The sequence below is a fragment of the Aspergillus campestris genome, assembly GCF_002847485.1.
Source record: "Aspergillus campestris IBT 28561 chromosome Unknown P168scaffold_10, whole genome shotgun sequence".
In the NCBI taxonomy this organism is placed as follows: Eukaryota; Fungi; Ascomycota; class Eurotiomycetes; order Eurotiales; family Aspergillaceae; genus Aspergillus; species Aspergillus campestris.
The window spans coordinates 794,644-818,258 of record NW_020194345.1 but is presented as its reverse complement, the minus strand read 5'-3'; the positions used below and the strand labels follow the sequence as shown (position 1 = coordinate 818,258).

Below are 23,615 nucleotides of genomic sequence, written 5' to 3'. Positions count from 1 at the left end.
AGAATAGACTATTGTCTGATCAATTGGTATCATTGTATTGGGATGAGAATCCGTCCATAGTTCGATGGGATCTGTAGTGGCTGCCCCTGGCTTCTATGTACTATCTTCCGCTGGTAACTAAATAGTCGATAGAAAGATCACTGATCTCCAAATTATGGCGACTTGCAGAGTTCTCGGACGACATATCGCCGCTTAGCTACCTGTATATATATCTGTATAGTTATATATATCTTGCTCATATACCGCAAGACTAAACTAACCAATCTGGCTCCAACCTCTACCCAGGCGCCTAAGAACAGAATAACCACAAAGACAGAAACGAGAAAACCAAACGCAGATGCAAAAGACAAGTACATGCTTAGGTGCAGTGGCTCGGTTCAAGGGAGTCAATCATGCTCAAGACAAAGAAAAGCAAATACAAAAACAAAAACAGGAGAAATGATCAAGGATGGTGCAACGTAGCATCAGTCATTCATACAAGTATGCGTTTCTATCCGAATTGTCAAGGTTACTGCGGGTGAAGGTCCCCCCCGCAAGCGAAAGATCAGAACTGTAGGGATCAAGGGATCACTGCGAGTCGCAGTATCCCGGTGCCTTGGTATTGTCCCCGTTTACCCAGTTAACCATGGTGAGGGAGGTAGTGTAGACACAGGAGACTACTCCGAAGATGGTCAGAGCAATATCGGCGATCTGCTGCTTTCTGGAATGAGCGCAGGCTCGAAGATGCAAGAGAGGCTAAGAGGAGGAAGATTGCGTTAGTCTGATGATTCATGAATGCCGATAGAAGGGGTTATTGTACTTACGGGATAGACGTAGATCAGTGGAACGCAGGCAAAGCTACCGACGAGCGAGACGAACTTGTCGAGATCTTCGGCTCCGCCCCATGCGACGAAGGCGCAAATCATGACCAGGAAGAAACGGAACCCGTTCTTCTGCCACTTGATCCTGGGATTGTACTTGCCGCTGCGCGTGAAGAGCTCGTTCTCCATGATTCGAATGGCGGGGAAGAGTTGCAGCGGTGTACTCAAGAGGATTGCTAACGAGTAGAGAAATTGGACGGCATTGACAAACTTGTCGTCTTGGGGGAGGTTGAGGAGGATGACGGTCTTGGTGGTAGATCCGTACGCCGCGTAGCTGAGGGCTCCCGCAGAAAGGAAAATGATCGTGATGATCACCATCACTCCGGCCAAGACCCCAGGGAACTGCTGTGGACGTTTCATGGACTCCTGGATTGGGATGATGAGGCCAATGCCCTCATAGGTGAAGATGGCCGTTCCGATAAAAAGGGTCCACGTGGAAGGGTTGAAGGAAACAATGTCGGAGATGCCACCCTGGGTTGCGATGGTCAGGAAATCGTAGTAGTAGAGATAGATCAGCCCCAATAAGATAAAAAGATCGGCGACCAGGGCCGTGAACCCCAGCTTGCTGATGTCTCGAATCAACGACAGGGGCAGGAAGATGACCAGCTGCATCAACACCATGAACTTGATGTCGATGAATGACTTGCAGTTGCTCACAGCCAGGACGAAGGCCTGCAGATTCTCCGCCGTGAATACGATGTACGCCGACACGAATCCCAATTGACTCAACACGATCGAACCGAGAATGATCCGCCGCATATGCTTTCCGTATAGCGCGCCACCGATGTCGCCAAACGAGCCATTGATCTTGAGTCGCGTGTTCACTAGCAAGATAAAAGCGTAGAAACTGAGTAGGGACACCCCCAGCAAGACCATGCTGCTGAAGAGCATCCCTCCGTTCAAGAAAGCTCGGGGCAAAAACAACACCCCCGTCCCAACAAAAGACTTGAGCAACAGGAGGGCTGCGCCAGTCCTGGTGGTATTGCCCGTGCCCCCACGCGGCTTGCGTATCCGCCTGCCAGCGGTTCCGGGACGGAGGAGGGCGGACTCTTCCCCGGGTTCCTCAGCGCCTTCCTCCCAAGTCCCCGCGGAGAAGTACTCGTTGGGCCCCAAAACTTCGTCGTCCTCCTCTAGTTCTTCACCCGCGAAGTGGCCAAAAAGGGTCAAAAACTCGAGGAAGCTACTGGTCGGTAATTGAGGCTGACCCTGCTGCGACTGCAATTCCGGTCCATCGGCGGCTCCAGGCTGAGGGGAGCCTACCGCTCGCCGCAGGTAGTCTCTCCGGAATCCTCCCGGGACGCGGATGGTGTTGATGTTCATCGTATCATCCTGGGGCATCGGTCGATCGAGACTGAAACTCTTGCTACGGGAATTCTTCTGCCCCAAACCCCCTTCCTCCGCGTTTTCCGCCCATTTGTAGACCTGCCGCGTGATGTCTCCACCCTGTAGTTGCAAGCTCGAGAATTCATCATCCGCATTGCTGGTGACATCCGCCCCCGAAGATTGAAGGTTCCGGCTCTCCGTTCCCAGTTGTGGTTGTACCAGGTGCCTCCTCACCACCTGAGGGTCCTCATACGGGCCCACTGAATACTCCGAATCAGCGTTGTTGTTATTGTTGTTGTCAAACGAGCCATAGATGGACCTGACGGGCGGGGTGTGCGACACCGCGGGCGATGCCGCGCGTCGAGGCGGAGTTCCAAACCTGGGTGGTGAGCGTCCAAGATTGTCCTGAAGACCCGATGCGATCATCGACTGTCCGGGTCCTGGTAGAGACGATGGGTCATCGATCCTTTGGAGCTTTGGCTCCGCGCTCGTCGGGGCCTGAATGGGAAATGTGGACTGCCTGGGGGCCGAAGCATTTGATGGCGAAGGAACCGGAGAGGCTAATCGAGCGATCGACGCCTGTCTGGCCGAAGCGTCAGGCGTTGGAGACCCCGAGGGAAGACCACTCGCAGAGGCACTGGTTGAGATCGGTGCTGACCGCTGGGGCTGAGTAGAGGAACCTTCCCCGTTCTCTGGAGCTGGTGATGAAGCCATGTTGGTAACGGCCAGATTAAATCATCCAAAGAAGCCCAAACAGTGATGGTTTGAGGGGAGACTCGAGGGTCTCGTTAAGATTCCGGGATCTCGCTCTAAAAGTGATTGCCGGTGCGGAGACAGTGGGAAATGGGTGGAGATCGGGGGAGAAACCGGTGAGTAAGGGGGGCGAGATAGGCGAATCGGGGATCACCGTGGTGTGGATTGATAGACAATCGAGTCTCGACCCCTTATCAGCGATCAAATAGCAGGAAGAGTACTGAAACTGGATGAAACGAAAACAACCGCTGAATGAAGCCGCCGAGAAGAAGCTGAAAGAAGAGCGAGAGAGATTCAGCTGGAGTCATTTTGCACTGTTTGACTCTCCACACGTGCCCGGGTGAGTAAGTGAGGTCATCGGCGCGTCGATCCCATCGCGTTTCATTTCCCTGGTGGATTGATTGAATCGGGATCGATATCTCGACCCCATGTCATGATTAGGTCGTTATCCACTTCCATCTCCCGACTGTTATCTTCATGGTCGTTAACCGCTCAATAAATCCATGTTGATTCCGTCTATACCTGCGACAGGTTGTGTGAAGTCGGTTCGGGTCCTCCGAGAGAAGATCTCAATCCATTCTTCAATCGTCCTTTTCGATGATGGGGATCCATGATGAGAGTGGCTCACAGTCAGTGTCTCGGAAACGACCGAATTTTTCGACTCGGGCGGCCGCAGAGGATGAGTCCCGACTGGCTCCCAGCGACTCCGCGCATGCCTCCCCCGAGGAGAACTTTCGGTTCCTCAACTGGAGGACGGCTTTCGCGCGACCATACGAACCGGTGGGTTCATCTCGCCTTCCGGCGGGTCACCGTCACTCGCTCCCGTCAAATTTTTGGGGTCAGGTTTCACGATGGTGGGATTGGTCGACCAGCGACAGGGGATCCAACGAGACGAGTGACAGGGATAGAGTTCGTGCCAACGGACCCCCAGGGCCGCTCCGAGATGCCAGCGTGAACCCAAAGGAGCGAAATGACCAGCGGGGCCGCAGTTCGGATGGCGTGGACAAGCTGGGGACTTTCTCTGGCGTGTTCGTCCCCACGACTCTGAATGTCCTAAGCATTCTGATGTTCTTGCGGTTCGGCTTTGTTTTGGGACAGGCAGGCGTCCTGGGGATCTTGGGATTGTTAATCATTTCATATACGATCAACTTGGTGACCACCATGTCCCTGTCGGCGATCGCGACTAATGGAACAGTTCGAGGGGGTGGTGCCTACTACCTGATTTCTCGGTCATTAGGGCCGGAGTTCGGCGGCTCAATTGGCATCGTATTTTACCTGGGCTACGTGCTGAACACCGGCATGAATGCCGTCGGTCTCGTGGACTGCTTCACCCAGAACTTTGGAACCGAATCCGGTACGTGGGCCAACTTTCTCCAGGAAGGGTTTCTCTGGCAGTACCTCTGGAGTACCATTGTCCTGATCCTGTGCACGGGGATTTGCTTGGCCGGCAGCTCCATGTTTTCACGGGCCAGCAATGGCCTGTTGATTGTACTGCTGGTGGCGACACTGAGCATCCCAGTGTCCGCCGTCTTCATGCAGCCCTTTAGCATTCCGAAGCTCGGGGTCCATTTTACGGGGATACGCCTACGAACATTGGTGGATAACCTCAAGCCGAGGCTCACCAAGGGGGCAGCGGGAAGCCAACGAGAGGGGAGAGAAAACTTCCAGGACCTCTTTGGGATTTTGTTCCCCGCTACCGGGGGTATCTTTGCGTAAGTACACGGTTCGCCGGACGAAAGCAGACTCTAATGGAAGTATAGTGGAGCCAGTATGTCTGGTGATTTGAAGAACCCTAGCAAATCAATACCCAAGGGGACGCTTTCGGGGCTAGCCCTCACATTTATCATATATACCGTTGTAATCCTTGCAATGGCTGCGTCGATTACGCGGGAGTCATTTTATAAAAATGCCAATATTGTGCAAGTGGTAAGTCCTCCTTAGCAAGCCCAGCAAGACACGTTTACCGACAAAGTATCAGGCCAATCTTTCTGGGGTGCTCATCCTACTGGGGGAGTTTGCGACCTCCTTTTTCTCCTCCCTGATGGGGGTCATTGGCTCCGCGAAGTTGCTGCAAGCCATCGCACGAGACAGCTTGCTTCCTGGCCTAAAGGTCTTCGGCAAAGGGACTGAGAAGCATGACGAGCCCGTGTACGCGATCATCGTCACTTTCGTGGTGGCCCAGCTCACAATGCTTTTTGACATCAATCAAATTGCATCCTTTGTGACCATGACATATCTGATGACATTCTTGGTGACCAACCTCGCCTGCTTTCTCCTGAAGGTCGGATCTGCTCCCAATTTCAGACCGTCTTTCCACTACTTCAGATGGCAGGCTGCAGCGGCTGGTACGCTGGTGTGCGGAGCCAGCATGTTCTTCGTAGATGGCGTGTATGCCACCGGCTGTGTGGGAATTCTGATAGTGCTCTTCCTTCTGATCCACTATACCTCGCCCCCCAAGCCATGGGGTGATGTCAGCCAGAGTCTGATCTACCACCAAGTGCGCAAATACCTGCTGCGCCTGAAGCAGGAGCACGTCAAATTCTGGCGCCCGCAGATCCTACTTTTAGTGACCAACATTGACGATCAATTCAAGATGGTGTCCTTTTGCAACTCCCTAAAGAAGGGAGCTTTGTTCATGCTCGGCCACGTGGTCGTGACAGATGATTTCTCTGCGGCGGTGCCCGAAGCGCGTCGACTGCAGACATCGTGGACCAGATTTGTCGAGAACTTGAAAGTCAAGGCTTTTGTCAACATAGCTGTAGCTCCGACCGCCGAGTGGGGGGTCCGGAATATGGTTTTGAATTCGGGCCTGGGAGGCATGCGACCCAACATTGTGGTCATCGATCAGTACCGCCAAGGCCAGTCGTTGGGGCAAGATCTCCAGCTCTCGGGTCGTCGAAGAGAGTCGTCTGTGGGAAGAAGGAGCTGGCGGGATAACACCCCGGAGACCCCTGGGCACGACGCACCTGAACATCAGATAAACTGTCAAAGCTACGTGACGATCCTGGAAGATCTCCTGTTCAAGTTACGTATCAACGTCGCCGTGGCCAAGGGGTTCGAAGACCTCGAGTTACCCGGTCCAAAAGGACAGCACATGAAGAAATACATCGACCTGTGGCCTATCCAGATGTCTGCGGACCTGGGGGCCGACCACGAGAGCAAAAAGAATGTCTTGACCACGAATTTCGACACATACACCCTGATCCTCCAACTGGGCTGCATCCTCAACACGGTGCCGTCATGGAAGAAAATGTATAAGCTGCGTGTGGCGGTCTTTGTCGAGTACGAGACAGACGTGGACGACGAGCGAGGACGAGTAGAGGCTCTCCTCGAAAAACTCCGGATCGAGGCAGAGGTACTGGTGTTCTGGCTTGCATGCGGCGACATCATGGCATACCGAGTGATTGTCAATGGTGATCTCACCCCAGAGTCGGATCCCATGCGGGACCGGGTCCATGGAGCCTTGAAAGACGAAGACTGGTGGCAGGACCTCCTCGAGGCCCGCAAAGGCTCGCTCGAGCGCCATAGGCAACACCAACCGCGCTGGGGTGGACTGCTCTCTGATAGACCACCTAGCTGGCATGGCCCTTCTAGTTTGGAAAGTAAAAACAAAACACCCAGCCAGCTGCCCGATGAGCTGAAGCGCATCATTCATGGTGACCGGCGCCGACGGTCCATATCCAGTCACAAGGGACTCGGGAGCGTCAACCTGGGCATGCAGACGCACCGTCTACTCGATGCGTTTGTGGACTATGATGAAATTGACAGCAACGGCAGCAGTGACAGCAGCGAGGACAATGATTTTGAGCCTTACCATAGCGACAGCGAGGAAGAAAGCGGCGAAGATGCAGGAAGCACCCCACCCGAGCCTATTCCCCAACCAAGCCCACCGGCACAACCAAGTCCCTCAAACGAACCGCGCGAAAGAGAGGCGTCTCCCCGAGCAGACATCCCAACAATCATCACCACCGGCGAAGACGCCTCCCTCAAAAGCCCACCCGTCTCTCCTCACTCCCGACCCACAATACACCGCTCACCCTCCTCCACCAACCGATTCAGCTCGTCGCCGATCCCAGAAGCCCACGTGAATACCGAGTCCGAAGAAAACGCCGGTCCATCAATTATGTTCGCCGCCAGCTCCTCGCCACCTCGGTCCTCGACCCGCAAACGGGCCGACTCGATCTACGCGCGACGGTCCTCATCCAGCCCATCCGCAGCCTCAGCATCAGCCTCAGCATCAACCTCAGCATCAGGCTACCCCCGCCAAGCATCGATGCCCCTCTCCTTCAACGACCTCCCCAGCCGGGCACAGCACCTGATTCTCAACGAGCTGATGGCGACGCACAGCGCCGACACGGCCGTCATTTTCACGACGCTGCCGTCGCCGCTGGAGGGCACTGCCAGCAGTGAGTCGGCGAGTGCGTCGTATCTGAGTGATTTGGACGTTCTCTGGCAGGATTTGCCGCCTTGTCTGTTAGTGCACAGTAACAGCATGACGGTGACGATGAATCTCTGATGACGTGATGATTTTGTGTAGAGATGTGATTTGCGATTTGCTTTTTACTTTTCATTTATATATATATCGTGCTGGAGGAAGATCTCGGGGGTGTAAGTATATATATTTTGTTTTTCGGCGGTATATATACTCGACAACGTTTAGCGTTGATGTTTGATATAGAATTTTGGTTTAGTGCAACTCTCTTACTTCTATTGTAGTATGGTATTATAAGAGAAGGAAGAGGCGAAGAAGTATGTAATGCATATAACAAGAGAATCCCCCAGCTATTCATATCCAACCGTGATCACCAATATAATAATTTCCACGTACAAATTGTATATATACCTCGCCCAAACCCCCCAAAAACAAGCACTATCTACCCCAGACTGCTAAAAAAAAAGGAAGAAGAAGGCCTATAGCCTCATACCACATATAGACTCATCTCTATGCATAACCAGCCTACTAGTTAGTATCTACCACATCCTCCCCAACGAAACACAAGCCACAGCGCCTGCTAGAGCGAGCCCCACAAAGACCACCTCCAGCCCATCGAACCCGGCCGCATTCTCCACGAACCCCAGCAGCAAAGACACGACAGCGGTGCTGGTGTTCAGCACGCTGGCTACGATACCGTACCCGAGGGCCGTGGCGCCGCTTTCTCCTGCGGAAACGGGCTTGTCTGCGTTGATAGCTTCGTCTGTGTCATGTGGCCGGGTGAAGGTGCCATACGTGGAGTCGTACGGGGCGGGTTGATCGTCTGGGAGGGGCGTGGGTGGAGGTGTTTTCTGTGGATGTGCAGTGGTGCGGTCTGCTTGGAGGACGCAGCGCGCAAGGCCGGACCATAGGGCTGCGCTGTAGAGGGCGAGCGCGAAGCCGAGAAGACAGAGGGGAAGGATGGGGGAGGACAGGTTGGAGAGGAGGCCTAGGTGAACGAGGGCGAGGAGGACATTGGCGAGGAAGAGAATGGATGGAGGGTTGCCGATCCAGCGGGGGTGGTCGAGGAGGAAGCCGAATAGTGGGAGGAAGAGACAGGAGATGGTGAGGGGGATTCTGCTTCCAATATGCGAGATAGCTTCGTTAGGTTGATTGGTGTCTGGTGATGCAGGTGAAGGGGACGTACCCCATGATTGATCCTGCGGCACTCTGGTCGCCTTGGTAGAAGCGCGCGGCAAGAAAGCGCTGCGCGGAGTTGGTGAACGTGTTGATGCCTCCGTAGCCGAGCAATGCGACGACGACAATCTGCCAGTAGACTCGGGGAAACTGTCGAATGGAGGGCGTTTCTATTCGCGCTTGGACGTCTGTGGCGAGGAGCTTCTCAGGGACGTATGGTCCGGCTACGGCGTTGCTAGTTAGGAGCTGGCAGGTGGCTAGGATGAGGATGCCCATAGATAGTGCGGAGCCTATCCAGTTGGCGCAGAGGACCCCGTATGTCTGAACTAATCGGGGGGTCAGGATGGAGTTGGTGACGCTGCCAAGCTGCCAGGTTCCGGTCATGAGGGCCAGGGCTAGAGAGATTTGTCCGTCCCTGCATGAGTCGGATTTTCCGTTAGCCGTGGAAGAACGGAATGACTATAGGGGAGGAGATAGACGACCTGAACCAGCGAGTGGCGATGTTCGTGGCCAACACGGTCGACGCCTCGCCTCCCAACCCGACCAAAGTTCGTCCGAGGATCATCACGGACCAGACTCCGCTTTGTACGGCTAGACAGAAGATGAGTTGTCCGCTGATGATGCTGGCTGCGGTGGCCAGCAGGATACACCGCTCGCCATATCGATGGACCGCAAAGCCCGAGAAAAAGGGCAGGACCGTGTTGGGGATACAGTAAGCCGTGTAGAGAGCGGAGACCAGGTAGGCAAATTGCGAAGCGGACAGTCCCAGGTGGAGCTGTAACGGAACGGACAGCGTCGCGGGGAGATCATAAACTACGGCTCACGGTTAAACCATGATATACTGTGATTGAAACGGACTGGAGAACTACCAAAGTAAGTCCCCCACTGCAGACTGGACACCGCCAGCAAGATCCACCAAGGCTTCAAGCCGACGGGGATTTCCATCTCGCTCGGTTTCTGGGGGTTGTTTCATGGAAGGGGCTGAGGCCCGAGATAAAAACTGATATCGACATAGCAGGCATAGTTGTCACAAGAGGAGAGTGGTGTGGCTAGGAACAGGGAAGTAAGGAGTGGATAGATTAAGTGAAAAGAGAAGAGACGAGACAAGGTAGGTCCGGATGATGATCATGCAAGGTAATGATCAGTTGATGCTCCCTGTGACTGCGCGTACCCTAATAGGGTGTGATAGGTGGGGAATTTTCGATGTCCATAGAGAAAGGGAAAGAAGAAAACGATATCATGACACATCCACCTGCCGGGTTATGAGCTGTTGCATATTGACCTGGAAGTCTTTGAGAACTCTCAGTATCCGACGACGATTGCAAAAGACACCGTCCACTTCGTCCAACCGCTCCAGCTCCAGACAGATTGCCTCCCAGTCGAGCTCCGGTCCCGGAATGGGATCCAAATCCTCATCGAGGAGGAGGGCCGCGCGGCAACGCCAGTACCCGCCCATGGAGGGCCATGCCACGGCCTTCTTCAGATTCACGAAGCTCTGCCAGTCCAAACAATCAAGGATGGGCCAGTAGATCTCCTGCGGCAGACAAGAGAGACGGGATGGGAAAGTACTGGCAGAAGGGGAGACTGTTGTTCTCGCAAAGTTCTGGGAGAGTGTTTGAACGATCCCGGGGATTTTATAAGGCTCTCCAACAGGTATCACAGGTTAACACCTATTCTCTCACTAACGGAAGGGATTGAAACGCCTACCGAGACTGGTGATCGGGGTGGGAAGGCCAAGTTTCCCGATCAATCTGACAAATCGGTCACGCAGGACGGTCCAGAAGAGGCCCAGGTTCTGCTCCACGGCCGGGCCCAGCTTGATCTTGGCCAGACTCCAGCACCGCATGTGGATGGGGAAACCAATGTTCGCCCCGGGGGCGTGACCATCGGCAGTGGGAGGGATGTAGGAGCAATTATGAACCTGAAAGCCATCCACACCAGGCTCGACGAGTCCGATCACGGCCTTGGTGGGATCAATTGGCACGCGGAAACAGGACAGACCGCACTGCTTGGTATACGCTTGATATCCAATGCCCGAGAGATAGTAAATGTCGGTGTCTGGTACATGGGTGACTGGAGAGACCATCAGCGGGGTCGAGGGAGAGCGAATATTACAGGATCGGTACCCACTTATGCGATGGAACCCACACCATTGATGCTCTTCATTCAAAAGATAGTTGTCCTCCAGCGCTGCGGCATCCACGAGGCGGTATCCGTGGGCATCATTGACCGGCTGAGCTCCCTCGACGAGGCGATTCCCAGCCTGATCGATGACCCCTCCGCAGAGCATACACCACAAGTATATGGGCAGAACCATGCTGATTGTTGGATCGAAAGTATGATATGAATCGCCCGTGCGATGCTAGGTAGGGGGGGGAACCGTACTGGTTATATATATACTTCATCGAAGTAATCCTTGTCACGTCATCACGACGTTTGATTAGATGGCGAGCGTCCCAGGAAGGTTGCCAGCCATTCTATGCAGGAACCATCGTCATCACATTGTCCTGTTCCTGATCCTCGCCTCTCTGGAGCCAGGGAAATCGATCCTACGTTCCAGACGATCTGAAAGTTACAGCACCGAACCACCAGAAGAGTGTCAGGTAGCCAGCGCCACCAGACCTTGGCTCGGATCTGACCCAAGGATACTGCAGAGATCAGGGATCGATGATCAATTTAGGATTCTCTGGTCCATGAGACTGTTTGGCTGGTACCCAGCTGTGCGCCGATCAACCTGGATAGATCAACGGATTGACCGTGGGGCCGAATCGATAGACCTTGGATGGAGTTTGGCATGACGAGGGTGCCTATAATCAGTGTGGAGATAATATATTTAAAGTATTACATTGAATGATCGACTAGAGACAGATGAGGGAAAGTCAGGATGAGTCGGAATCGAACCATGAAATGAAAAGCGTTGGCGATGACAGTTGGGACCTGAGGCATGACTCCAGCATGACGTGACTTCTTTCTTTTTCTCTTTATTTTCTCTTCTTCTCTTTTATCTTCTCTTCTATATTCTGACTGAAACAATACCATCCGCATTGATGTCAGCATTACAACCTCACAAGTATCCAGAACTCCTGCTACAACGCAGTAGTATTATTGTACTCCTTCCAGTGCAGCTATCATCACCCAGGCGTTTTCCCAGGATTCAGTCGCATGAAGCTCCTACGCTTCGGACGAATCCTTCCGCACCATCTAGTGGAGCGTCACTGGCCAGTTCGCATTGGTGAGATTTGCTATGCTGATAGCGGGTTTTCACCGAACTAGATTTCGTTCCTATCCCGGGATGGCTCCTTCGAGACCCACAGTCCGTAGGTCCTGACCAGAGCCACATCAGAATGAACAAAGACAGGATATGATGATAATTCGGATGAGCAACACGACAGATTCTTCGTTGTGCACACACAGGTGACCGCTCTCGATGTGGAATTCGCATCACTGGAAGACAATCCCTGGCAGTCATGGTGCAAAACCAATGGATCTCATAGCATACATCCCGGTCTCTTCGGTCAGCCGGCTGGGATCGACATCGGAGCCTGGAGGCCGCTTGCCCGCCGTCTGACTGGACATGCTGGAATTGGTCTTTGATGGCAGGCAGAGTATAGGGATATTCGTCGACCTAGGCTTCCACCTCGTCTCTCGTCACACTCTGGAAATTGCGCCCGTCACCCTGGCGAGGAAATGATTGCTCTTCTAGGATCGAAAGTGACCCAACCTGGAGTCGAGTGTAATCTGTTTGACTTGACTGGTGTAAATCCGGCTGGCGACCAAGGCAGTAGAATTGTGTCAGCCCCGCCCAGGACGCCTGTCAGCAACGGTATATTATTTATCAGTATTATCAATAATCAATTAAGATAGAAACAATGATAGTAATTTAATTCGTTAATCTATATCCATGTCGAACGAGGGAGAAGGAACTGAATCCCGAATAGCGACCGAGTGCCGGCTTATTTGTTATGCACATAATTCGCGCATCCCGAGCGTGACTTCTTCTTCGCAACCTCATCTTCTTCTTCTTCTCTGCTTCCTCTTCTTCCACTTCATCCTCTTGATCTCTCCCTCTCTTCCCCCCCCACCCCTCCACTTCTCCCCACTTTCCTCTCCTCCACATTCGTCTCTCTCCCACGCTCGTTCCGCAGCCCTTTGACTACCCCTGACCGGTCGCTGACTACCGATACCAACCCCCGGAGTCGCCGCATTCCTCTCCCCCCGCCCCCTCGTCAGCGTGGTACAAAGGACAACCAAAGGGATAATCATTGATTTTTTATAAAAAGAAGAGACAAAGATCATGTCTTTGTCGCCTCCGGCCTTCTCCTTCCGCCCCAAGGCGTCCCCTAGCAATGACAGCCTGAGCAGCGCCGCGTCCAGTCAGTCCCCCCCGAAAAAACCCACCATGTCGCGAAAAGCCTCGTCACCCATGGCCCCTCCTTTCATGGTGTCGGCCCCCGGAAAGGCCATCGTCTATGGGGAACATGCCGTCGTCCACGGCAAGGCCGCAATGGCCGCCGCCATCTCCATGCGATCCTACCTCCTCGTCACCACCCTCTCCAAATCGCAGCGCACCATCACCCTGAACTTCCGCGACACTGGCCTGATCCACACCTGGGACATCGACGCTCTCCCCTGGGATCTCTTCAATCGCCCCGATAAGAAGAAATACTACTACGATCTGGTCACCACCCTCGATCCCGAGCTCCTCGACGCCGTCCAGCCCCATGTCGAACCCGTTTCCCCCGATGCCCCCGAAGACGCCCGCAAGATCCACCGGCACTCCGCCGCCGCCTTCCTCTACCTCTTCCTCTCCCTGGGATCCCCCCAGCACCCCGGCGCCATCTACACCCTGCGATCCACCATCCCCATCGGCGCCGGCCTCGGCAGCAGCGGCAGTGTCTGCGTTTGTCTCAGCGCCGCCCTCCTACTCCAGATCCGCACCCTGGCCGGGCCCCACCCCGACCAGCCCCCGGACGAGGCCGAAACCCAGATCGAGCGCATCAATCGCTGGGCCTTTGTCGGCGAGATGTGCATCCACGGCAACCCCAGCGGTGTCGACAACACCGTCTCCGCCGGCGGCAAGGCCGTCATCTTCCGCCGCGGCGACTATTCCAAACCCCCGAGTGTCAAACCCCTGCTCAACTTCCCCGAGCTGCCGCTGCTGCTGGTCGACACGCGGCAGTCCCGCTCCACCGCCGTCGAGGTCGCCAAGGTCGGTCGCCTGCGGGGGGATCACCCCGCCGTCACCGAGTCCATCCTTGACACCATCGATCAGGTCACGCTCTCGGCGCAGACCCTGATTCAGCAGTCCTCATCCGCCGGGCCCGATCGCAGCGTCTCCAGCGACGTGCTTGAACGCCTGGGGACCTTGATCCGCATCAACCACGGCTGCCTCGTCTCCCTGGGCGTCTCCCACCCCCGCCTCGAACGAATTCGGGAGCTGGTCGACTTCGCCGACATCGGCTGGACCAAGCTGACCGGCGCTGGCGGTGGCGGCTGCGCCATCACCGTCCTCCGCCCCGACGCCAGCCCGGCAGCCATCCGCGACCTGAAGCAGAAATTGGACGCCGAGGGGTTCACCCGCTACGAGACCACCCTGGGAGGCGACGGCATCGGCGTCCTATGGCCCGCCGTGCTCCGCAACGGCACCGACGAGGAGGGCGGCGAAGAGATCGACCAAGAGAAGTTCGAAAACGCTGAGGGATCCGAGGGCATCGACCGCCTCGTCGGCGTCGGAGCCCAGGAGAAGCGCGAGGGCTGGAAATTCTGGAGGCGTGCCGCTGTCTGATCCCCGTCATCTACCTTTTTCCTTTTTTCCTTTTCTCCATCTCATCAAGGGTCTCTACATCGCATTTTATGCTATCTTCTTTTATCTATTTTTTTTTGCAACGACATTGTTCACTTCTTGAAGGCCAGCGGACCATTGGGCACCTTATATGCATTTAATCGACTCTTTTTGCATCATGTTTCTTTTCATTTTCCTCATCATATTTCTTTATCATATTTCTTTGTATAATATTACCCTTTCTTCTTCTTCTCCTTCTTCTGCCGTCACTATCTTGATTGTTCTATACCTGTTTCTAGATGATCTTCATGTTAAAGAGTCACGTAGATGGTGATGTCCGAGTGGAACAAGCTTGGGTTTTCTTCGGATGATATATGCGAGCATTGCTGTATCTACTGTGCATAGGGGTGAATATGTATTTATTCATTTATTTCATTATACATTGATGTATTGATATGTCTTGATACGGAGTGGTCAGTGAGGGTCAAATTCAGACTCCAAAATAAAGTCATTACAGATAAACAGGGTATCGACTATCGTCAGTTCGTGCAACATGCCCACTAACTACCCCCCTAACCCATGGTGGTCTCCCACCCCTTCTCGATCATCACATCCATCCAGTACGCCTCCACTTCCCCTGCATCCATCCGTCGCCAGACCTCCTCCACGAGCTGCAGACACACCTGGATGGGTTTCGGTGGTAGCACGTGCAGGAACGAGGTGAGCCGTCCGAGCACAAAGCGCCGGGTCCGCGACACCTCGATTGCGTGCGACGAGATGCTCGGCCCGTGCTCGTCGCATCCGTGTGGGGCGTCGACTGACGGATCATCGCTCCGTGGGAGGCGGAGCTCGCTGCTGGCGGCGACGAGGAGGAACGGCTGCAGACAGCGGGTGCGCGACTCCAGCGGGATGGTCTTGAGCCGGGAGAGCGTGGTGAGGGCGAACTCGGTCAGCCAAGTGTCGTGGTAGGAGGCGTCGGGCGGGGGTTCGTCGGTGGGGGGCGGATTCGCGGGATTCGTACCCTCGGGGGTCGGAAGATGCGACGGGTCGCAGAACCAGGCGGTTGCGGGGTCGGTGTCTACATCGACGGACAGGAAGGGGTCCGGGAAGGGGACGGACGACGAGGACGGAGGCGACCGAGGGAGCCGGCGCTGAAGAAGATCGGGGAAGGCGCGGTAGAGCTGCATGAGACCCGTGCAGCGGTAGACCTCCGCCATGGTCAGCAGATGCCAGACGGGGGTTTCATCATCCCCGGGGGAGACGATCTCGGCTTCTGCCGGATGGGCGAATCCGAGCAGTCGTTCCTCCAGCTCGCGGGCCTTCTCCAGGGCCCGTCGCGCCTGCGTGACCTCGCCATGGGAGGTGAACCGCCGCGCGCGGATGCGTTTCCGTTCCCGACGGACAAGCCGGCCCACCTCTTGCATGGTGGATTGGGTATCGCGGGCGATGCCGGTCCACGGATGGGGCACCCGTTGCAAGACGAGGGACTCGCCCGTGCCGGCCGTGGAGGGTCCGGACCGGACGGTGGCATCGTCGGCGACAAAGGACAGCAGCATCTCCCAGTAGACCAGGGCTTCTTCGAAGAACTGGTGGTTGTTACTTCGCCCAGGGTCCCGCGTGACGGATGGTTTGGAATCGAGGTGATCCCGCAAGAGGTTGAAGAAGGAGATGCCCAAGTCTGTCGAGTCGTGCCAGCTGGCCGTCTGGCCGAGCATGAGGAGGGCCAGGAGTGATTTGTCGTCCAGGCTGGGCTCCTTGGTGATGACGTCGACGGCCTCATTTCGCATCTGCCGACCCAAGGGGCCGAAATGTGGGAAGTCATTCACGAGGGTGGCTGCAGCCATGCTTTGCATCGTCTTGCACATGGCCAAGGAGGACCCCCACAGGCGCGACACCGTGGTGCGGAACGGGTTCATCTGGCTATCATAGGTGGAGAATAGTGCGGCGACTTCTTTGAAGTAGTATTCGATGAGCGTCCAGGACGGATTGTTCAAGGGCTGTGGGATCGAGGTGAAGTCGCGGAGGGGCGGGGGCCGCGGACTGGACGGTGGGTATTTCCGGACAATGTTCGACGGGGAAAAGCCCGGGTAATGGCGTGACTCGTCCTGAAGTGAGGGAGCGGCCATGGACAGGAACTCCACGTTGGACTCTGAGGGAATGGGCGACCCGAGTTCGAATATTGAGCTGCCCCGTTGGGACGCCCTCCCGGTGGATGCTACTGGAGAAGCGGGGCATAGATCTGCCAACTCTGGGAGGGTGTCTGATTCCTGGAGGCTCCAGAGGCTATCACATAAGGCCGCCGTTTCGTTCGATCGTGAGTCTCTCGAGCCGGGGAAGACTTGGGTCGACGGGACATTGAAATCCCCATCCCCCGCCAAGGTCTGGGTCAGAGGGTTGACGAATGGAGTCGGGGCGGCCGATGTTGACCGAGGCGCAACGGGCTGATCTGACGGGGATGGGAAAGAGGGTTCAAATTGAACACCGTCCTTTCTAGTGGTGACATCCTGGTCTAGAATATCGGGAACCGATTCTGGATATTTGGTGACCCAACGAAGCGACTGGACGTAGCCGGGGCATCTCACCCCCAGACGGGTGCATCGTCCGCACTGCGGCTTTTCTTCCCCACACTTGACCTATGACATCCGGCCTGTTAGCTGAATTGATACTTTGGGGGTAATCCCGCTCCAGGCTGTCCCCCATCCCCAAGACTGGGAGAGTCTGATGGGGTTTGAGCGGCTCGGGAGATGACATGAGGGGCAGTAGAGAGAGATAAGGCTCACTGACCCGTTTGCTCTTGCAACGAGCACAGCCGTTGCGGGATTTCTTCACACGTCTCATCATGGACTGATCCCGGACATAGCAGGGAACCGATAAGAGGAAGAACAGAGCAGCATGAACATGCTACGGCTATCCAAATAAAGCGAGATAGGCGGAGGATGAGGCGGACCGGGAACTAAGCCGGCGTGCGGGGAATGGATAAGGTTCTATTATCAGTGGCCGGCCAGTTGGCCAATCACGGACCGTAGGGGACGGTTTACCCTGTTGGGGAATTGGAGATGTCCAGCATCCATCGTAGGTAGTGGTCTGATGGCCCATGATATATAGGGTTCATGATGTTGTCTCGAGTCGGGGGACCGAGAGTGACCTGCGTTTACCCTGGTCCAGTGTAGCGGAACTCTAGGGTGTGGGGATCGTCTTGCTCATCCGATTGGGAGAACGTAATGGATGTAATAGATGTACTGTATATGAGGTTAATGACCTAAACATCATGAGTCAGAGTCTCACGCGAGGAAAACAGTATGAGAGGAGAATGGTGAAGTGAGGGGAAGTAAGAGTAAGAGTAAGAAAGAAAGAAAGAGAAGCGATTGTTGTTGTTGCTATTGTTGTCTGGCGGCCTCAGGCAGAATCCCCCACCTGACAGCTTATCTAATCGCCCCGTTCATTGTTCATCCAAGCATCAAATAAAAGCTTCATGCTCGACCTTCATACTCCATTACCCCCAGTATTCTTGGAGTCTGCCCAATTGACTGCCCTGTTTGACAGTATCTAGAGCTGGTGATTGTCACGGTCATGTCGAGTTCATATGCGTCGGACCCGGAATGGGCCTCCATTGAGCCCATTCCCCTGGATGATGGCGCCGACGCTGGTGCCATGCCGTTGGCCACGATCGCCTATCCCCAAGAGTATCTGGAAGCGACCTCGTACCTGCGGGCAGTCATGGCAGCCAATGAGATGTCCGAGAGAGCCCTGAAATTGACTGAAGACGTGATCTCCATGAACCCTGCCCACTACACCGTCTGGTGAGTCTCCCCCACCTCTTCATAATATTAGAATGTATAGAGCTGACGGAATCGATCTAGGATCTACCGGGCCAAAATCATCTTCGCCCTAGAAAAGGACTTGCTCCAAGAGCTGGAATGGCTGAACGGCGTTTCCCTCAAGTATCTCAAGAACTACCAGATCTGGTACGTCACACGTGACCCCATTCGAGACCGACACACTCACCAGCAAACAGGCAACACCGCCAGGTAGTCATGTCGTCGCGGACATACTTCCCCGAACCCCCCGTCAAGGAGCGCGATTTTCTCATGGAGATGTTCGCCCAAGACTCCAAGAACTACCACGTCTGGACCTACCGTCACTGGCTGGTGCGTCACTTCCGGTTATGGGACGACCCGCGGGAGACGCAGGACATCGACGCCCTGCTGACGGCAGACGTGCGCAACAACTCCGCCTGGAACCACCGGTTCATGCTGCGCTTCGGTCCCCGTAGCGACGAGCCCGACGCCGGCATGCCCAACTGCACCGCGTCCGACCCCGCCCAGAAGGGCCGTCTGGCCGTCGTGGACGAGGACGTCGTCGACGCCGAGCTGCGCTTCGCCCAGGAGAAGATCCTGCGCGCGCCCGAGAACCGCAGCCCCTGGTCGTATGCGCGGGGGGTGTTGCGCGCCGCGGGCCGCCCGCTGGCCGAGTGGGAGGAGTTTGCGCGGCAGTTCGTGACTGTCGGAGAGGAGGAGGCCGAGGCAGACGTGAAGAGCAGCCATGCGCTTGAGTGGTTGGCGGATGTGTATGCGGGCGAAGCTGGCAGTGCGGACGTCCCGCGGACGGCTGGGGCGGTGCGCATGCTAACGCTCCTCAAGGAGAGATTCGATCCTATCCGGAGTAGCTATTGGGAGTATCGGATTGGGATGATCACGCCGGACGTGGCTGCTTCTGCGTAATGAAGTTGACGAATGAACTTTCTTTTCTATTACTGCTACTATTAGTACCATTATCTCGCATTGCATCTGTATCTGATATCGTATTCCGTGGCTGTTGTATCTTGTACCACTACGAAGATAGCACAATGTGATACTAAATCACAGATAGATAAATCTATTACCCAGCCCAGTCCACGAGATTTTCTATATACAGGGCAACAAGCAAAAATTAAAAAGCCAAGATAAAATCGCCAACCAATGCAAACAAAACACCAAAAACAACCAGACAAAGAGCTAAAGCAACAAACTGAAAGAAAGCAAACAACAAGAAACGAGAACAACCAACCAAAGCCGTCTAGACATAGGTATAGTATAGGTATCATTAAATCAAGCCCCCCACCCCTCCTGCAACAACCGACGATACTCAGCCGCCATATCAATGGTGACATTGCTTCCTCCACAGACGATAATCACTACCCGGCTATCGGCGTTCAAGTCAGGGACCAGCTGCTTCAGCCGCGACTGCAGAGGATGAGAAGGGGAAGAAGACTGATCATCGCTGCCGTCTTCAGGATCGGTTTCGTTCTCCGCCACCGAGGACCGGTCGTCGCCGTAGCCTTCGTCGCGCACGGAGGGATGCGGCTGCTGCTGCGGCTCCGCGGTGGTGATCCTCTTACGCTTCCGGCTGGGTGATTGTTGGGCGCGGCCGGCGTCTCCGACGGCTGCTTCCACGCAGACGCCGCAGGCCAGCTCGACGAGGAGACGCTCGTCGTCGGCGAGACGGAGGACGCCGCGGGCGGCGTCCGCGTCTGATAGGACGGTGCTGTGGACGGCGATGCCGGCGGGTGGGGCCGTTGCGTATTGGAAGGTGCGCTCTGAGACGCGGATAGCGCCGAGAGAGGTAGCCTGGGAGCTGATTTTGGGGAGGGAGACGAGGGACTTTTGGGCGACGGCGGCGGCTAGGGAGTCGGTGCCGATGGTTTCGACGGCGAGGAGGTGGGTGGGATGCGGGGAGGGGGTTTTGTTTTGCAGGTTACGGTGGCGTTCGATGCCTGCGATGAGGCCGTTGAGGAGGCCGCCGCCGCCGACGCTGCAGATGAGGGCGTCTGCGGCGAGGGGACGCGCGTTGTAGAGGGTTTCTTCGTCGGCTCCCGCCGGTGGGGGCAGCTGGTGCACCAGTTCGTCGATGATGGTGCTGTTTCCTTCCCAGATGGGCTCGTTGTCGAAGGGGTGGAGAGCGATCTTGGCCACGTTGGCGGCCTCGCCGTCGCCGGTCTGCTTCATGATGACTTCTCGCATGTACTCGCCGGCCTCGAGGAACGTCACTCCGTGCTGGATGACCTCCGCCGCGCCGGCTGTGCGCAGCTTCTGCACCATCAGCGGCTTTGTTGACATTGGCACGACGACCGTGCAGGGGTATCCAAGGCTTCGAGCGGCGCAGACGGCTGCCAGGCCCGCGTTGCCACCCGACGAGGCGTAGAAGTGCACTGGTCGGTTGGCGTTCTCCGGCTTGACGAGGTGGGAGAGGATCTGGTTGCCCATTGCTCGGGACTTGAACGACCCGCTGGGCTGGACGTTCTCCAGCTTCAGGAAGACCCGGCAGCCGGCCATACGCGAGAGCGAGGCCGATTCCGCCAGGGGGGTCTCAACCCATGGTGTCTTGAATGTGGGCTTGCCCTCGATGGGAGCGATGCTGCCCATGGTCGTCGACTTGGACTGTGTAAAGATGCGGGAGAGAAAAAGAGAGGAGAGGATTTGTATGCTGATTTCCAATGTAGTATACACAAGGGGGAACTATAAACAGATATCACGAATGTTGTTGTTTCACGGGGAATAGAGCCACGGGAGAGGAGAAAAAACACCGAACCAAAGTCAGGCTTGAGGAGTGATATTAAGATCCAGAAATATCAAATCAAATACTGACCAAACCCCTCATTCCCGTGCGAATACCACGCTGAACTCGCCGTCATTCTGATATGAAACGGAGTGATTTTCCGACGCCTTCAAAGTTTGCCGCGGGGAACCAAGGTTTCCCGACACGGGCGATTGATATCATACTCCACGACCGCCCAATCTCGAATTTTCCCGCCGATAACCTTGTGGACACCGTCAGAGTACTTCATTGGCTGTGACATAACACAAACCGGCTTGTAGCGGGCGGTCGTCGTTCGGAAGGTCCTCTGGAGGCCAACTCCATCGTCCGGTGAAAGCGGGAAAGCTTCTCCTTGCGGTGGTGGAGACATCTCCAAATAATCTCATCCACCAATTCATCTTCCCTGAAACTGTGATTGGGCCTCGGGAAATTCCTATGACCACATTGAATGCTAGACGGTGGGCTTATTGTTCCACGATCAGGGGGGGGAACAGCAAGCTTTTTTTGACGCCCTCTCCATACTCGGGATCCGATCCGTACGCGGTGGCCGAGAAGCCCCGCTTGGCCACGGTATTTTCGACGCGTAGGAGATCTAGCAGCTGATTGGACTTGCTGGGCATAAATGGCTGTAGGAGGATACCGATGATCCGTAGCGACTCGGCCACATTGTACAGCACCAGGTCTCGGTTGGGTGGGTTTTCCCATGGCACGGTATTGTGGAAATACTTGTTAGCCTAGAAAATTGAGCGCGTTAGTGAGTCCATTGGCAGCCGGTGCGGGCCAAACTGACCTGCTCGACCACGCTCATGATCTCCTGGAGCGCCGCCCGAGGGTTGAGGCCCTCCATCTGCTCGGCCACCTTGCTGGGCAACTCCTGCAAGGTCCTCTGGTACTCCTCATCCGCCGGGGTCTGTCCAGGCAGGGTACCCGCTGCTCCCTCGGAGATGAAAGACCGGAGGTTCTTTTTCGCCAAGCCCAAGGTTCGGAGCGCGATATTCCCAATGCCGCCTTGAAGAAGCTTTTTGTAGTCTCGGATGATGTAAGAGTTGTCGTAGTCGGCGTCACTCGCCAGGCCGCCCTGGTAGGCCAGGAAGAAACGCATAGTATCGACCCCAAACCGGTCAATCGCGAAGAAGGGGTTAACCACGTTCCCCGTCGACTTGGACATCTTGGCATGGTTCATTGTCCAATGCCCGTGGACGAGGACTTTGCGGGGAACAGGCAGATCCAACGCCATGAGGAGTGCGGGCCAATAGACGGCGTGGAAACTAGATCTCTTGTCAGACTTGTACGCGAACGCACCCGCGCAAGGACAAAACTCCTACCGAATGATATCTTTGCCGACCACATGCACGTCAGCTGGCCAGCCCAGGCGGCCTTCTTGGCCGGGCGTGAAGGGATACCCGGCCTTGGTCAGATAATTGACCAATGCATCGACCCAGACGTAGATAGTCTGCCTGTTGTCGCCGGGAACCGGAATACCCCAGTTCAAGCGCTCCACGGGTCGGGATATCGACAGATCTTGCAAGCCGGACGAGACCGACTTGATCACGTCTGTCGCATAACTTGCAGGGGTGATGAAGCCTGATTTGTACAGATCCAATAGTGGTTCCTGGAAAGCCGACAAGCGGAAATGATAGTTGGTTTCTGACGACCACTCGACTTCCTTGCCCGTTTCTACAGACACCTGTTTGGTATGAGCACATGGGTTTTCTCAATTGCAACCACGTTCACCGGATGAGTGTCGGGAAATACCATTCTCTTACGCCCGGTAGTTGGGTCCAGCGAGTTCTGCACTTGCGACTGAGGGTAGAAGGTCTCGTCGCTGACGGAATACCATCCTTCGTGCTTAGCCGTGTAGATATAGCCCCGGTGGTTGAGCATTTCCTAGGAGTGAATTAGACCTGTCACTAAGTCTCCAATGAGTTCAGTCGTCGCTTACCCAGAAATACTGAACGGCCTCTCTATGCGCTGGTTCTGTCGTCCGTATGAAATAATCATTGTCCAGGGTGGCCGCTTTCGCCAATTCCTACATCCACGGTCAACACACCCCTACCAGATAACCATCAGTAAGAAGTAATGGGTGCAGAACCAACCTCGAACGTCTTATAGTTCCGGTCGCAGAAAGCCTGAGTGTCCATCCCTGCAGCGAGAGCGGCTTGTTGTATCTGGAGGCCGTTAACATCGTGTATACTTCCAACCGGTCCTGTCCATCTTGTACCTTCATCCCATGCTCATCGGTCCCCGTCAATAATTGTGCATCTGTGGCCCCATTTAGGGTCCGCCATCTTTTCAGTATATCGGCAATGACCATTGTGTACAAATGACCGACGTGAGGAGCTGTCGTCGACAAATTCGTCAGCCACTGAGCTACCCAGGTTCCAGCTCCATTCCTCAACATACCAGCATTCACATAAAAGATAGGTGTCGTCACATAGTAAGGCTTCTTTGCTTCAGACGTCGTGGTCGCGAACCGACGCGGAGAAACGGCGACTCCCGATCGCGCAATTCTGCACGAGACGCATTTCCAAGAAGGTCGTTCATGGAACAGGCTCTGCCTGGCCCACGACAGGGCACGAACTCCGCCATTCGAGATCGCCATTGGGCCAGAGGAGGACGAGGTGAGCGAGGAAACGGATCATGGGTTGGGTGGTTCGTTCGGAGTGCACTTCGGAGTTGGATCGTCTCCGAGGTGGTCCAAGCTTCCGCACGGCTT

General features: G+C 55.4%; 10 protein-coding genes across 10 annotated transcripts; 3 read left to right on the top strand and 7 right to left on the bottom strand.

Moving 5' to 3' along the window:
- Positions 1 to 214: 214 nt before the first annotated feature.
- Positions 215 to 3,191, bottom strand: P168DRAFT_257227 (putative amino acid transporter). Its single transcript, XM_024834544.1, has 2 exons — positions 804 to 3,191; positions 215 to 735 (listed from the first exon to the last, which is right to left on the bottom strand). The coding sequence occupies exons 1-2, from the start codon at positions 2,895 to 2,897 to the stop codon at positions 568 to 570; spliced, it is 2,262 nt and encodes a 753-aa protein (XP_024690716.1). The 5' UTR covers positions 2,898 to 3,191; the 3' UTR covers positions 215 to 567.
- P168DRAFT_257226 (putative cation chloride cotransporter) lies at positions 3,152 to 7,686 on the top strand. Its single transcript, XM_024834543.1, has 3 exons — positions 3,152 to 4,648; positions 4,697 to 4,862; positions 4,915 to 7,686. Exons 1-3 carry the CDS (start codon positions 3,534 to 3,536, stop codon positions 7,450 to 7,452), a joined length of 3,819 nt encoding a protein of 1,272 aa, XP_024690715.1. The 5' UTR covers positions 3,152 to 3,533; the 3' UTR covers positions 7,453 to 7,686.
- A 221-nt stretch (positions 7,687 to 7,907) lies between these two features.
- P168DRAFT_283869 (uncharacterized protein) lies at positions 7,908 to 8,928 on the bottom strand (the record flags this gene model as incomplete). The annotated part of the gene is made up of 2 exons (XM_024836090.1): positions 7,908 to 8,484; positions 8,555 to 8,928. 2 exons carry the CDS (start codon positions 8,926 to 8,928, stop codon positions 7,908 to 7,910), a joined length of 951 nt encoding a protein of 316 aa, XP_024690714.1.
- Positions 8,925 to 9,833, bottom strand: P168DRAFT_41492 (uncharacterized protein). Its single transcript, XM_024841933.1, has 2 exons — positions 9,414 to 9,833; positions 8,925 to 9,357 (listed from the first exon to the last, which is right to left on the bottom strand). The coding sequence occupies exons 1-2, from the start codon at positions 9,487 to 9,489 to the stop codon at positions 8,981 to 8,983; spliced, it is 453 nt and encodes a 150-aa protein (XP_024690713.1). The 5' UTR covers positions 9,490 to 9,833; the 3' UTR covers positions 8,925 to 8,980.
- P168DRAFT_320679 (uncharacterized protein) lies at positions 9,782 to 10,861 on the bottom strand (the record flags this gene model as incomplete). The annotated part of the gene is made up of 3 exons (XM_024840384.1): positions 9,782 to 10,188; positions 10,252 to 10,617; positions 10,675 to 10,861. 3 exons carry the CDS (start codon positions 10,859 to 10,861, stop codon positions 9,782 to 9,784), a joined length of 960 nt encoding a protein of 319 aa, XP_024690712.1.
- Positions 10,862 to 12,616: 1,755 nt separating this feature from the next.
- Positions 12,617 to 14,749, top strand: erg12 (mevalonate kinase). The gene has a single exon (XM_024837550.1). The coding sequence runs from the start codon at positions 12,839 to 12,841 to the stop codon at positions 14,327 to 14,329; it is 1,491 nt and encodes a 496-aa protein (XP_024690711.1). The 5' UTR covers positions 12,617 to 12,838; the 3' UTR covers positions 14,330 to 14,749.
- A 75-nt stretch (positions 14,750 to 14,824) lies between these two features.
- Positions 14,825 to 17,624, bottom strand: P168DRAFT_292221 (uncharacterized protein). The gene is made up of 2 exons (XM_024837549.1): positions 17,111 to 17,624; positions 14,825 to 16,959 (listed from the first exon to the last, which is right to left on the bottom strand). The coding sequence occupies exons 1-2, from the start codon at positions 17,162 to 17,164 to the stop codon at positions 14,899 to 14,901; spliced, it is 2,115 nt and encodes a 704-aa protein (XP_024690710.1). The 5' UTR covers positions 17,165 to 17,624; the 3' UTR covers positions 14,825 to 14,898.
- Positions 17,625 to 17,814: 190 nt separating this feature from the next.
- On the top strand, positions 17,815 to 19,195 carry ramB (bifunctional protein farnesyltransferase/protein geranylgeranyltransferase). The gene is made up of 3 exons (XM_024835352.1): positions 17,815 to 18,126; positions 18,187 to 18,291; positions 18,342 to 19,195. The coding sequence occupies exons 1-3, from the start codon at positions 17,897 to 17,899 to the stop codon at positions 19,045 to 19,047; spliced, it is 1,041 nt and encodes a 346-aa protein (XP_024690709.1). The 5' UTR covers positions 17,815 to 17,896; the 3' UTR covers positions 19,048 to 19,195.
- Positions 19,196 to 19,413: 218 nt separating this feature from the next.
- On the bottom strand, positions 19,414 to 20,727 carry P168DRAFT_298761 (putative L-serine dehydratase; the record flags this gene model as incomplete). The annotated part of the gene is made up of 1 exon (XM_024838296.1): positions 19,414 to 20,727. One exon carries the CDS (start codon positions 20,725 to 20,727, stop codon positions 19,414 to 19,416), a length of 1,314 nt encoding a protein of 437 aa, XP_024690708.1.
- A 636-nt stretch (positions 20,728 to 21,363) lies between these two features.
- P168DRAFT_320674 (methionine--tRNA ligase MSM1) lies at positions 21,364 to 23,501 on the bottom strand (the record flags this gene model as incomplete). The annotated part of the gene is made up of 8 exons (XM_024840383.1): positions 21,364 to 21,633; positions 21,690 to 22,167; positions 22,225 to 22,586; positions 22,655 to 22,786; positions 22,842 to 22,928; positions 22,996 to 23,067; positions 23,121 to 23,239; positions 23,303 to 23,501. The coding sequence occupies 8 exons, from the start codon at positions 23,499 to 23,501 to the stop codon at positions 21,364 to 21,366; spliced, it is 1,719 nt and encodes a 572-aa protein (XP_024690707.1).
- Positions 23,502 to 23,615: the final 114 nt, after the last annotated feature.